This window comes from Podarcis filfolensis (genome assembly GCF_964270895.1).
Source record: "Podarcis filfolensis genome assembly, chromosome: W".
NCBI classification, from domain to species: Eukaryota; Metazoa; Chordata; class Lepidosauria; order Squamata; family Lacertidae; genus Podarcis; species Podarcis filfolensis.
This window is the reverse complement of record NC_139619.1, coordinates 3,947,379-3,961,658: the sequence shown is the minus strand read 5'-3', so window position 1 is coordinate 3,961,658 and position 14,280 is coordinate 3,947,379. Positions and strand designations below refer to the sequence as shown.

Sequence of the window (14,280 nt, the reverse complement as noted above, 5' to 3'; positions counted from 1 at the left end):
GACCTTGTGGGGGGCCGGACTATATTTTGAAAAAAAGTAATTAATGCATTCCTATGCCCCACAAATAACCCAGAGATGCATTTTAAATAAAAGCACACATTCTACTCATGTAAAAACACAAGGCAGGCCCCACAAATAACCCAGAGATGCATTTTAAATAAAAGGACACATTTGACTCATGTAAAAACATGCTGATTCCCGGACCACCCGCGGGCCAGATTTAGAAGGTGATTGGGCCGGATCTGGCCCCCGGGCCTTAGTTTGCCTACCCATGCCTTAACCCAATCTAAAATCTATGGAGCCGACTAAAGAACCTTGTTAGTCAGAAGCAACCCAGCAATAAAACCCAATTAATAGAGGCAATAATTCAATCTGGGTTTCACATTATTACAGCTGCAGAACTAAAGAAACTTGGTTCACTCCATGGGAAGGCGTTGTAAGACCGTAATTAAAGCTAAAGGTTACCCAACTAAGTATTAACTGACATGGTGAGAATTTTTGTATATCTCATTTTTTCTATGTGTTTCATGTTTCTTCTTGATGACTGCTGTTGTAATAAATAATCCTTCATAAAATTTATTGCATTACATTCTTCATTAAATTATCTTTCCATTGATATATAATTTTATGGTATTACTCCAAAAAATAGTGGTGTTATGAGCCATCAAACCTCGGAAATACACTTTTTCCAAAAGGTTTCCACAATTTTGGCCACTAGTGTATACAGAGTGCCTCCTACATTCCTCACAGAAAGTAAACTTTTCATTCAAGAAAAGCTTGCTTTGCTGTGTGTAACTATGAATTTCACATTGGGCAGCATGGGCACCACAGAGTGCAGACATCATATGGGGACAGATAAAGGGAGAGCAGCATTAAAGAAAAGAAAACCAGATTCTGTAAGTGAGAGCAATTCACATAACGGGGAGACTTGTTTGGAACAAACAGTGACTGATTCCCTACACCGGCAAGCAAGCACCATCTCGCCTGAACTTGTGAACTGCAGGGAAGGCAAGGGAGGGAAAGTAGCAAAGTGATTGGAAGACCCAGCCCCATAAATCTTTTTGTCTTTGCAGACAAGTTATTTATGATTTACTGTACAGAGAACACAGACAGGCAAAGCAGCAAAAGCTTCCCACAAAGGTGATAAAGGATTTGCCCATCTGCCACACACCTTTGCTTTGGGCAGTGTACAGAGAAGAGACAACATGCAGAGCATCCCAGAATGGCTTCCCAGAGCCCATCACCAAGAGTATCCTGCTACTGCTGCCACTGTCCACTCCACACCTGCTCTTTCAATCTTCCAGGGGTCATCCAGATGGTGAACACAGGAGCAGCCACCTCACTGCTTCACAGGAAATTTATAGGTGCCACAGTAACACTCACTTGCCTTGTATGGAGGCAGTGGCCCCCTTTTTCTCCCAGAGTCCCACACCAACATTTGGAAGGCATTCTGCTTCCCACGTAGGGGACTTGAGAGGGTGGTGAAGGGGAGGGGGAGAGACAGGCTCTGCTGCTATGGGGGTAGTTAGGAGGGTCAGAGCCCAGACAGAGGCTGGTGGGAATGCAGTAGCAGAGGAAGATACTCAGAGGCAGCGGGGAGCAACCTAGAAACCAAGTCAGGACTGGGGCTCAATTTCATATACTTGTCTGTTTGGAAGTATAAGTGACAGAGAGGACATAGGAAGTTGCTTTGTGCTGCTGAGGACCATTGGCCCAACTTTCTCAGTATTGCATACCCTTGCACACCCTTCAAGTATCCCTATTTTCCAGGGAGAGTCCCAGAATTACGAAAGCCATCCTGGCGTCTGATTTGATCTGGGAATGTCCCTGTTTCCCCATGTCAGTGCTGCCGCCACCAAACTCAGGGAGGAGCCGGCACTTGTCCTGAGCTGCGGCGGTGAGGGAGCATCCTGTGGACTCTCCATGGCCATTGCCGCCGCCACCAACCCCCTCCCTTGGGTAGCTCATAGCGGCTGCTGGAGAACGGGTGAGGATGTGGAATGTTGGAGGGCAGAGTATTAGCTACACTGAACCACTTCCCTGAGGGCACCACTGAAAACTACAAAGGCTTACATCTCCAGAAGCACTGATGTCCATATCACATTCACTTGGGTATCACTCATTGGAGCCAACTCCTTGGGGTCGAGGTACATTCGGCCCAGGGTTCAAAACGAACACGTGCTTTTTGCAATTCAATAGCGCCACCTTGCAACCAAGTTTAGATTTCCTGTTGCAATGTTGCGACTAAAATCTCCAGCAAGGGCAACATCCCTAAGAGCAAGCACAAAAGCTGAACACCTGTTACCAGGTTGTTGAGCTTAAGGCACTCTGCAAGAAGCCTTTAGATACGCAGGAAGAAGAAATCTGATTCCATTGTGCTACTGTTTGCAAGGGCTGCAAAGCAAGTTGTCTGCTGGTCTGCTGTAGAAAAAACAGCAGAGCAGCTGGTTTTTCAGCCCACCCCCACACCTCCCCTCCAGAGCTGCTTGTGTTTAAGCCAGCAGTTTTTTGTCGCTCTTTTAACGGGGCACGTTTTTGGAGAGGGGGTGGATTGGTTTCTCTCTGCTTCTTCATTCTTCCCTGGGCGGTCAACTCCCCTACCCCACTTTCTGCTACCACCGCCTTTTGTCAGAAGAGAAGAGCCAAAAGAAGAGAAGGGGTGTGTATGAGTGTGTGTTTTTAAGCAAAATGAGCTTTGTTTTGGGAGTTGGAGGGGGGGGGGGTGGAGAGGCTGGCGAGTTCCTTTCTTGTTTTAAGTAAGGCTGGAAGGCAACTTTGGAGAGGTCTGAGACATCATCTGTTCCCCCAACCCCATTTTTTAGGAGGAACTGCTCATGAAACTATATTTCTACTTCCCCTCCCTCCTCTTCTCACAGCCCCTCTCCAAATAATCTAGTAGTTGCACATTTGTTTCACTTTCTCAAATTTCTTTCAAGTTCAGTAATAATAGTAACAATAATAATAGTAATAATAATCCACAGCAGTCTTACAAGTATAAAACAAATTACAAAATACGTAATAAATATGCACAATAAAATCATTTCATTGAAACATTAAAATAAGCATCCACATATAAAAAATAAGAGCAAGCACATTCAAACACTGCAACAGTTAAGAGTTAATACAGCAAGTAAACATTAAATATAGTAACAGTAACAAGTGTTTGCATTGTGCTCAAGTGTTCAGATGCTGCAGGTATGTATTCTTTTAATCTTTACAACATCTCTGTCAGGTATGCCTCGCCTCCTTTACCCACCCCTTCCTTGGAGGTTTTTAAGCAGAGGTTGGATGGCCATCTGTCATGGATGCTTTAGCTGAGATTCCTGCATTGCAGGGGGTTGGACTAGATGACCCTCGGGACCCCTTCCAACTCTAAGATTCTATGATTTCCTATGAGCGGCCAGGTAATTTCCTTAATAACGGTAAAATTAGCTCTCTTCGAGCACCACAGTACAGCGGGCAGTATGTAAGAATGTGTCCAATGGATTCAACCTCACTAGAGTTGCATGGACATAACATTTGTTCAACAGGGGTCATGGTATCTGCACTCTAGTAGTGCTAAAGCGAGAACATTAAGACAAGCTCTGGAAGATGTCCAACGATGTTTAGGGCAGGCATAGGCAAACTCAGCCCTCCAGATGTTTTGAGACTACAATTCCCATCATCCCTGACCACTGGTCCTGTTAGCTAGGGATCATGGGAGTTGTAATCCCAAAACATCTGGAGGGCCAAGTTTGCCTATGCCTGGTTTAGGGTATCCGGTGTACTTATGTAATTTGCTGGATGGGATCGTTGGGGTTCGTGTAGAGATTTATAGATTTTAGAAGATTGGATAAAATCAGTTCGGAATTCTATGTCCCAGATTCGTTCTTTGATTATATATCTGACCGCTGGGGAAGCAAGAAAGCAGTTTTATACTCCGCGAACAGTTTTATACTCTCCAAGCCAAATTCTCCACTATGAACAATCAAATTTAGACTTTAAAAACTTATATTGGCTGCCAAGGAACAATTACCATAAAAGACTAGTTATCACGTTTCACCAGAATAGAACTCCATCTAAGCTTTTGCAAATGCAAGATCTTTTGGCAAAGTCCCAAATATACTTGACAAGAGTTTTTAAAGACAGTACCTGCCCTCCATTGTGCAAACTAAGGGTTAAACAGATCCAGGGAACAAGCAACTGCCATAGGAATGGAACAATGACCTTGGTGAGATAAAGAGCTCAGCCAAGAACAGCAAAGCCAGAGGAACAGAAGCTCCCATCTCCATAGCAACAAGACCAGATTTACATACCTCACAGAAAACGGGGACTATGACTCAGTTGAGGGAGTCAGTAAGTAGACTTACAAGACTCTCCCCAGACTCCAAAAAGCATCCAGAATAAAGGGTCCTTAGAACAGAAGATGGACCAACAAAACAAAGATGCTGCAGATAGTGTGGAAGCTATGGGGCTTAGGGAAAACAATTATTTAAAAGCAATTTAAAACAATTTACTGTCACAGAAATAAGGTGGCTTCTAAAAATATGCACAAGCAGGCAAATGCATAACCAGCCAACCCTTGTTGATTATTTTTTTTGTGGGGGGGGTGTGGAGGCAACCAGATGGGGAGAAATGGATTCAAGTCCCTAACCTGCCCCCCCAATGTTTTATTCAAGTAGACACCCATGCATGCTTAAGTTACAGTATAAAAAGCCCCAATTGTGCAACGATACAATATAGCTCTGTATTTAGGATACTATCTAAAACGCTCCCCACTCCAATTCCCAGCAAGTGACAGGGTCATAGCCTGTCCCATCAGGCTCTCTTTTAAACCAATTCAGACCACTGTTTACACAGACTAGCAGCAACCATCCAGAGTTTCACACAGAGGACATTTCCAGGGCCATCTGGAGATGCTGGGGATTTAAACTGGGACCTTCTGCATGTGAAATACTGTATATGCTCTACCAGGAAATTATTTCAGCCTAGGTGGTTGCAGTGGGGATGGGGGTGGGGGTGGGGAAATATAAATGGGCAATTCTCTGGTGGGTTGAAGTATGTGTCATAGGAGGTCAAACACACAAGAACCTTCTCCTGTGTGTGTGCAGATCAAGAAGGAAAGTTAAAAAAAAGGTCGGGGGAAGAAAATGCAGAAAGGGGGGCTCCTGTGTGCCTGCTGTGAGGGGGAAACTGAGTAGCATGGAGAACAAATGAGGTGAGAAAATATGTCCCTTGAGGGCATGGGCGTAGCCAAGGGGGGCAGTTGCCCCCCTAAATCAAGTAAATCCATACAAAATACTTAAATGAGGTTCCACCCCCCCCCCATAAATCCTGGCTACGCCCATGGTGAGGGGCAAAAAGTCAAACACATGCAGTGGGGGTACGGGGTCTCTGCGTGTCCGTCAGGAGTAGGGATGTAAAATTTCCAGAAATTTTGAAGCCACGAGAAAAAAACGTTTTCCCTCTGTTTTTTCCCGGGGGGGAAATGGAAATTTTGGAAAAATTGAAAAAAAGTTCAGTGTGGAGTAGTTTTACAAATTGCGTAAAACACAGTGTAGATAAAATATTATGCTTGCAATAAAACAGGTAACCAACCCCTTTTCCTCAAAAGCAACAAAAAAAGCAAGAAACCATCAACATTAAAAATAATCAGATTTGCCCCTTAGAACCAACAGCAAATAAAGTTAAGGTCCACCTCAATATTTAAGCTCCATAGAAGGTCTACCCTTTGAGTAGTGCTTTAAAAAAAAATCCAAAACAAAAACAAAACCAGAAGAAACACCATATACAGTTTCTTCTATCTCATTTTTTGAACTACTGCTATGCTTTTCCATTTCTTCTTCCTCTTCCTCTTTGTCATTTTTCTCATGGACTTCTAAAAAAAGGCTTTGGGGGAAAATGGGGGGGACACCTGTTTTTCCCCGTTTCCCCCCAGGTCTTTCAATCTCTACTTGACCACAGGCAGCGCAAAGCATAAGGCAATTTTTCTGCATGCCAGGCCAAGAAGTAACCAACATCCAGTTACTGAATAGCATGTTGCACTACGGCTTAAACTCTGAAAGGAAAAGGCGTGTATGTGGTTTTTTTATTGAATTTGTTATTATATATTATAAACCGGACGCGGGTGGCCCTGTGGGTTAAACCACAGAGCCTAGGACTTGCCGATCAGAAGGTCGGCGGTTCAAATCCCCGCGATGGGGTGAGCTCCCGTTGCTCGGTCCCTGCTCCTGCCCACCTAGCAGTTTGAAAGAACGTCCAAGTGCAAGTACAGTGGTACCTCGGGTTAAGTACTTAATTTGTTCCAGAGGTCTGTTCTTAACCTGAAGCACCACTTTAGCTAATGGGGCCTCCCGCTGCTGCTGCACCGCCGGAGCATGATTTCTGTTCTCATCCTGAAGCAAAGTTCTTAACCCGAGGTTCTATTTCTGGGTTAGCGGAGTCTGTAACCTGAATCGTATGTAACCCAAGGTACCACTGTAGATCAATAGGTACCGCTCCGGCGGGAAGGCAAACGGCATTTCCGTGCGCTGCTCTGGTTCGCCAGAAGCGGCTTACTCATGCTGGCCACATGTCCCGGAAGCTGTACGCCGGCTCCCTCGGCCAGTGAAGCGAGATGAGCGCCACAACCCCAAAGTCGTCTACGACTGGACCTAATGGTCAGGGGTCCCTTTACCTTTATTATAAACTGCATGATGGTAAGAGAGCTTTCTAAACAGTTTACAAAAATATACAACAGAATATTAAAATGATTGATAAAACACAGTTAAAAGCAGGTATTTAAGAGTATTCAAAAGATCTTTAAAGTCAGCAGTGGTTAAAAGGAAGTAAATCACATGCAGCTTCTACGTGTTCAGATGGGCTGGCCCTAACGAAAATGTTTTGAGCAGCACCCAGAAAGAGTACAGTGAGAGCACCTGCCTGGTGTCAGTTGGCACGGGGCACCAAAGTGTGGGTGCTGGAAGGCCTGGGGGGGTGGAAAAATTGGGGGGAGGGAACAGTTTTTTTCAGGTTTTTTCCCCCAAGCCATTTTTTTTCAGGAAAAATTGGGGGGAAAGAGTGTGTGGAATATTCAACCTATATCAAACTTTTTTTCCAATTTTTCCGGAAAAAAGCGGCTTTGGAAAAAACCAGAAAATACCTGGGGTTTTCCCCCATTTTCCCCGGTTTCCCCCCAGGCCTTCCCATCTCTAGTCAGGAGAGAAACAGCCATATATAAAGGCACCTTCTAGGATGTGATAGAAATGACGGGAGAGGAATAAAAAAAAAGTTGTGAGGAGTAGCTGAGAGAGAAGGAGAATAGAAGTACCAGCACCCCATAACAATAATTCATGATAATTAACTGTTGTTATGATGATGATTTTTTTGTACTCCCCCTTCACCACCGCCCCTTACCTGCTTCTCCGGGCAGGAGTCTCCGAGGCAGTCAGCTGCGCTCTCTCACTCCTTCCCAACCCTCACACCGCCAGCCCGTTCTCCTGTTCTGGGGCTTTGCCTCGCTCCCTCCAGGCATTTCCGGTCGGAGTGGCCCATCCCACTCCGCAACAGAAAATACTCATCCTAGGAGGTGGCCCCGCTCTCCTTCTGTCCCGCCTCTGACCGGAAAGAGTAAACTTTAGACCAGTATTAGGAAGAACCCCGGAGCCACTTCCGGCTCTGCTTCCCGCTTCTCGGTCTCCTTACGGACTCTGCATAGACTTAGAAATCTATGATTGTTCTCATTCTAGAGACGAGACTTCCGAGTTATCTAGGAAATGCCTTGCTCACACACTGCGGCTGCGCGATATGATTAGACTGAGCAGCAGTAAAGCGAGGCGGGAATACGGGACTTGAGCACGGCGGTGATTGGGCGGCAGAGTGCTTATAACCATGTTTTTCCGTCATTGTGGCCCCGCGAAACAGTGGATGCATGATTTTTTATGCTGCCTACAGACAAAGACAGTATCATTGTGGTTTTATTTAATATGAATGAAAAAATCATATGAATTCATGAGGATCCGTTTAAAATCATCTGGATCCGCCTTTTACCCAGTCCCGCCAATGGCGTTCAACTTTTGATCACATCCTGTCCTAGCCGGAAGAGGCTGCTGCAGAGTAGCAGCTCAGGCAACAGAATTTGAGATTCTTTTCAGTAAACCCGGCAGCTTGAGCAAGGCTAGACGTACACGCAGCGGCAGCTGAGGGGACGTTGGCGGAAGCGAGCCGGGACGCGGCCGGCCGCTCAGCTGGCGGGACCGGGCACCGGTACGGAATAGGACGGAGCGGGCTGATACTGCCTGTCCCGGCGTCGTCGCTGCCTGCCGTAGGGGTCGTCCGAACCATGCCGATCCTCCTCTTTCTCATAGACACGTCCGCCTCCATGAACCAGAGGACGTATCTGGGCACCAGCTACCTGGATATCGCTAAGGGCGCAGTCGAGCTTTTCATGAAGGTAGGGTCCAGCCTGGTCGTGCTTTTCTCCCTCCCTGTTACACCCCCCCCCGCGCGCCTCCATCAATTCCGGCCCCTCCCTCCCTTCGCCTGGGACGTTCTTCCGAAATACGCGCACTCGCACACGCACGGAATATAGTAGTGTGTAGTGTAGTGTAGTGTGTGTATATACATATACATATACACACACACACACACACCACACTACACACTATAAATATATATAAACTTTTTCTCTTCCTCCTTCTTAGGTTCGGGCCCGCGACCCGGCTAGCCGCAGCGACAGGTACATGCTGGTCACCTTCGACGAACCGCATTATTGCATCAAGGTAAGTATAAGCGCTGGTGGGGTGGGGAAAGATCCCCCCTGACTCCGCATTTGTTTTCCCGTTCCTCTCCTCAACCTCCCTCCCGTTTCCTTCCCCGCTCTCCCTCCCCAAGTGCTGCCCTGGTCGGGCGCAGGAGCCCCGGGGGCACAGCTGCGAAAATGGCGGACATTTTGCTTTTGTATGGAAGCGAGCGAGAGGCTGAAGACGCTGCTGAGATGGAGGCGGGGCGTGGGAGCGGGGAGGGAGGAGAAGAGAACGGGCGAGCGAGGGAGAGGCCTGCCCACCTCCTCCACCACGTGACGCCTCCCCTCAGCCCGTCCTGCGACGTAGGCTGGGGGCGGGATAGATCGGCTTGGTCGTTCTACCGTTTAAGTGTGGGCGGGTTGCTACCTTTATTAACACACTACTTTTGAGGAAGGGTGTGCAGATATCACCAATTCTTTCCCTCTGCCTCTTCAAAGTGGGACTAGGCTGTACCTGGCACCCTCGCAATGGTTCTCAACCTGTGGGTCCTCAGATGTTGTTGGACTACAACTCCCATCATCCCTGAGCTCTGGCCTTGCTGGTGATGGGAGTTGTAGTTCAACAACATCTGGGGACCCACAGGTTGAGAAAGGCTGCTGGGGCTGGTGGACTACAGCACCCATCATCTGTCAGATGGCCCTGCTGCTTAGGGACTGATGGGAGTTAGTTCAACATCATCTGGAGGCCATCAAGTTAGGGGAAAGGAGATCTGAAAATCTTCCTCAGCTTTCTCAGCTCTTGCTTCTCATGTCCTGGAAGGTACAGAGCTCTCTGGCTGCTGTTGTGGCTAGTAGGTTTGATGGAAACGTAGGTTATATAAATCCCTCAGGTGACAGTCCTCTTGGCACACTTAATGGGGCATGTGAACAAGCATAGTTGCACTACTAATAAAATAAACAGATGGCTCACACCCCAAATTTTGTGTCTCTGCTGCCTCTTCCCATTGTTTCAAACCCCTATCAAGATTTTCTGTTCATATTTACAAGGTGCCCCCCCCCCATTTTGTTAGACTGAGTCTGCATACAGAAGCATATTCAATTCCAATCCTGTGCAGCATCAATACTGCATTAGGCACTTGTATAAATATCAAAGGTTCTGTATTTCTACCACCACCAAAAGGAAGCTTCAGGTTTTTTCCACATGCCTCACAAGTGGGAAGGTAGTTCTAAAGCTGAAGAACAATGTGGGGCCTCCCTGCCAAATGGCATCCACATGTTGAGTTCTCCATCCTCTTCCCTATGATGTCTACTAAAGATACCACAAGTGTGCATTTTCCCTCTCCCTGTGTGGTGATATGGCCCCTGTGCAGGAGTTTTTCCAAGCTGCTCGCCAGGCAAGAGGGAGGTAGGGAGGCTGGGGCTGCCTGTGGCTCCCCTGACAATTGTTCAAGGCTCCCCAGGGAGCTGCAGTTCCCTGGTTGATAACTGCTGAACTAAGGAGTGTAGGGGGAAAGATTATTTAGAAGCTGATTGTGAAGCCTGGGTTTTAAGCATGGGTTTTTAAGCACCGGTATAATGGCAGCAAGTAATGGGCACTAACACTAAGTTTTGTGTTTGACGTTCCAAAATTGCTTTTGCTCTTATCCTTCTGGCCTTACTGTGTCCTCTGCTGCTTTGGCCTCTTAAATGAGCTGGCTGGTCCCAGTGGATCTGTCACTGGAAAGTGCATTTGAATCTGGCCAGGATGACACTTACTGTTTTTCCAGTTCAGCTTGCATATTCTGTCTGGAGATGGTGTAGGCCACGGTGCACATGACCCTTGAGGCCTTTTTTTGATGGCCCTCAGCAGCATTTGATACCTGCCACCCAGCCCATGTGCTGCCTTCCCAAAGCTGGGTAAGTGAGGTGCTGGGCTTTGGGGAGGAGGTGTGAAGGCTCTGACGGGGCCTTTGAGTCCTCCATCCTCCTTCCCAAAGCCTAATTGGCGCTTTCCCAGCTTTGGGAAGGAGGTGGGAGGATTCCACAACCCTGCCAGAGCCCTCATACCTCCTTCCCAAACAAAGCCCAACGCCTCACTTACCCAGCTTTGGGAAGGCAACATGACAGCAGTGTGTGTGTGTGTGTGTGTGTGTGTGTCAGTGTGAGTCAAATTTTGGCTTTGCTCCACCCTCACGTGACAAGGCAGTGTGTGGCCCACGAGTTCCGTGTTGAAGTACTCTTCCAGCCCACTTGGTATGAAAAGGTGGACCGCCCTGGTGTAGGCATTTCTTATGTAATAATAAAAGTTTGTTTTCATTAACACGATAACTGATGTCTCCTTGCTGCAAAATTAAGTAAGTCTAATATTAAAAAAAACTCAAAACTTACTAAGGTACAGTGGTACCTCGGGTTACATACGCTTCAGGTTACACACTCCACTAACCCAGAAATAGTGCTTCAGGTTAAGAACTTTGCTTCAGGATGAGAACAGAAATCGTGCTCTGGCAGCGCAGCAGCAGCAGGAGGCCCCATTAGCTAAAGTGGTGCTTCAGGTTAAGAACAGTTTCAGGTTAAGAACAAACCTCCGGAACGAATTAAGTACTTAACCCGAGGTACCACTGTATTTGTTAGGGAGTGTGCCACTTTGAGCAACTGATGGAATAAGGGAGCAATGGCAAATAAATAGTTCAATAGCCAAGCGGAACAGAGCAATTATTAAAATGCCACTTGCACCCAGATAGCAATTATTGCAATGCCTCAATGGGAGTAGCTGGACATGACATTTCTGCAGTAGAGGAATTAATAATTCTTAACTCATCAGCCCTGCCTTCTGCCCCCCAAAATTGGCAAGAAACAGTACTAAAAATAAATCAGTAGGGCAGCTGAAGAATTTGATAGAATAAATATTAAATGTGATGTCCCACTATTCTTACTGAGGCCTTGCAATAATTGTGGCTGCTGAGCTGGCCAGTTCCATGGGTTTTAGCAGATAGGGAGAAGGGGTGCTGTCCCTGCTGGTGCCGGTTTACCTCAGCTGCGTGGTGGACTTTTATTTCCTTCTTTCCCATGCACTTGCTTTCCCTCTGAAGAGCTCAACAGCTGCTCTTGGGCCAGCAGTGCCTTGAAATCTTTTTAAAGAGAGAGGGAAAGGGGAGGAGAACAAAGGAAGGAAGGAGGGAGGACAAGTCAGAGCCTTGGAGGGAGAGAGAGAGCCAGGAGCAGCCACTGCCTCAAGATCTCACATCAATACAGGCAAACAGGGATAATATTAGTCAGCTGCAGAACCTCCCCCACCTTTCCATCTAACCCAAGAAGGAAGGGCACCGGAAACAAAAGAATTAGCCCATGAAAAAGAGAGAGGAACCCTGAAAGTGATTTACACAGCATCATATCCTGAACAGCTTCACTTGGATGTCTTTCTGTGGCACTTACTTCCAAGTAAGAGTGTCTGAACATATCCCAATCCTAAGCACAGTATTTAGGAGTTAATTTCATGAGAAACAGTGAGTTTCTCCATATATGTGTCTAGGTGTGAAAGGCAAATCAGAACACGTCTGTTCATAGAATCATAGAATTTTAGAGTTGGAAGGGACCCCAAAGGTCATCTAGTCCAACCCCTGCAATGCAGGAATCTCAGCTAAAGCAACCATGACAGCTTAAGCCTTCCAACCTCTGCTTGAAAACTTCCAAGGAAGGATAGCTCCTTGACGGATCCCCACCCTGTTCTCCAGGTGGTATAGAGAGGGAGGGCAGGAGATGGAAAAATAGAGAGAAGGGCGAGGTCACAGTGCTTTTTCCCTGTTGTAATCCTAACCATGCTTATTTGGAAGTACCGGTAAGTCCTATTAAACGTGATGGGGCATACTCCCCTGTAAATGGAATCAGGCTGGTAGCCTGGAGCACATTTTCCCAGCTAGCTTGCCCCCATCTCTAATTGCTATTGGAAGATGCTTGCAGGGTGGGGGGCGGAAAAAGACGGTCAGTGGGCTTCTGTTCACAGTATTCTCTTTCCCCCACCCCACCTCAAAAAGAGTCTTTTGACATACAGTGGTACCTTGGTTCTCAAACTTAATCCATTTTGGGAGTCTGTTCGACTCCCGAAATGGTTTGAAAACCAAGGCGCAGCTTCTGATTGGCTGCAGGAGCTTCCTGCACTCAAGCGGAAGCTGCGTTGGACGTTCGGCTTCCGAAAAATGTTCACAAACCGGAACACTTCTGGCTTTGCGGCGTTTGGGAGCCAATTTTTTCAGCAACTAAGCTGTTCGAGAACCAAGGTACGACTGTACACATCCTACTGCTGTCTCCATAGGAGAACATTTGGGGGTGGGGGTGTAAGATGTAAGAAGTGAGTCCTAAGTCCCTTAATCTCGCTCCTTAAAATACAATCTGAACAAAATTGGTGAAGCAGCAAAGAGTTTATTGAATACAGTATGTTTTTTCAAGAGGGGGTGTCCAAAGAAGGCACACTCCAGCTTTGGCAAAGCATAAGGTTATATTCCCTATACCTGAAGCGCAGGTTCCCTCCCTTGTCTCCCCATTGGCAGGGTACTACAAGGTTTACAGCCTATCACGACCACCTACCGTATTTTTCGCTCTATTGGACGCACTGGACCATAGGACGCACCTAGTTTTTAGAGGGGGAAATCAAGGGGAAAAATATTATCCCCCCCCAGCCCCAAAGAGCAACGGACAGGGTGCACGCTTCCTCTTTAGCCTTGAGCAGCATCTTTAGCCTTGCACAACGGGATGGATCGTGCCCTCTGTCCATCGGGGCTGGACTAGATGACTCCTGGGGTTCCCTTCCAACCCTGCAATTCTGTGACCTCGGAAGTTGTTTGGGGTCTCCACCACTGGAGGCTTTTAAGCAGCAGTTGGGGGACCATCTGCCTGGCGTTCTTTAGCTGTGATTCCTACATTGTGAGGGGGCTGGGCTAGATGACCCTCGGGTGGCCCTCCCAACTCTATACAGTCCTACACTTCTGCGGCAGGAGATCCACAGCCACTTCACACAATGCCCACTCCCAATTTTCATTGGAGAGACATGTGGCTTCAGTGTCTAGGTAGGTACCCCCCTACCTGCCACTCTTCCCCCACCCCACTTAAGCCGGGGGAATTCCTGCCCAGAGAAGCTCCCAGGTGAGGCAAGGGTTAAGATCTACCTCTGGTAAATGGCTTTGTATCCTCCCTCTCTCCCTTTGCTCCTCTTCTTCTATGCTAGTTCCTTCTCTTGTGTTTTGTTTAATCTGTTTTTATTGTATACTAAAATAAAAGCTGCAAAGTTTCCTTTTTTATAATATCCCCCCCTCCAAACTAAAACGTTAATCTAGATAAAAACACTGATCCAGAGGAAAATAAGGGGGTGGAGAAAGGACGAAAAAAGAAAAAGAGGTAGAGATAGAGAGATTTTTAAAAAGTTGGCTTCTTTAGCCTTGTGCAGCCTCCCGCGGGATGGATCGCGCTCGCTGCCCGGGCTTCCTCTTTAGCCTTGCACAGCCTCCCGCGGCTGGAGAGATTGCGCAAGGCTTTTCTAGAGGAGGGAGAAGGGACTGACTGGCTCTAAATATCTCCAGTCTAAGAAAGCAACATCCTCATTCCTCACA

General features: G+C 47.1%; 1 protein-coding gene and 1 long non-coding RNA gene across 7 annotated transcripts in view; one reads left to right on the top strand and one right to left on the bottom strand.

Annotated features, from left to right (window-relative positions):
- LOC310753795 overlaps positions 1–7,490 on the bottom strand; it is a 537,002-nt gene extending 529,512 nt beyond the window's left edge. Inside the window, exon 1 of the long non-coding RNA XR_014543456.1 lies at positions 7,375–7,490. This is a non-coding gene — a long non-coding RNA (uncharacterized lncRNA). The remainder of the gene's footprint in view (positions 1–7,374) is intronic.
- A 194-nt stretch (positions 7,491–7,684) lies between these two features.
- Positions 7,685–14,280, top strand: part of LOC310753785 (integrator complex subunit 6-like) — a 121,653-nt gene continuing 115,057 nt past the window's right edge. For 3 of the 6 annotated variants that reach the window (XR_014543453.1, XM_083595127.1, XM_083595125.1), the window contains exons 1-2: positions 7,896–8,410; positions 8,661–8,738. Coding sequence is in view for 4 of the 6 variants with exons in the window: in XM_083595127.1 (XP_083451253.1) it covers positions 8,300–8,410; positions 8,661–8,738 (189 nt within the window). In the remaining 2 variants the exon portion in view is untranslated. Of the gene's footprint in view, positions 8,411–8,660; positions 8,739–14,280 lie in introns of all 6 variants that reach the window. The other 3 variants (XM_083595129.1, XR_014543452.1, XM_083595126.1) reach the window with 3 other exon arrangements.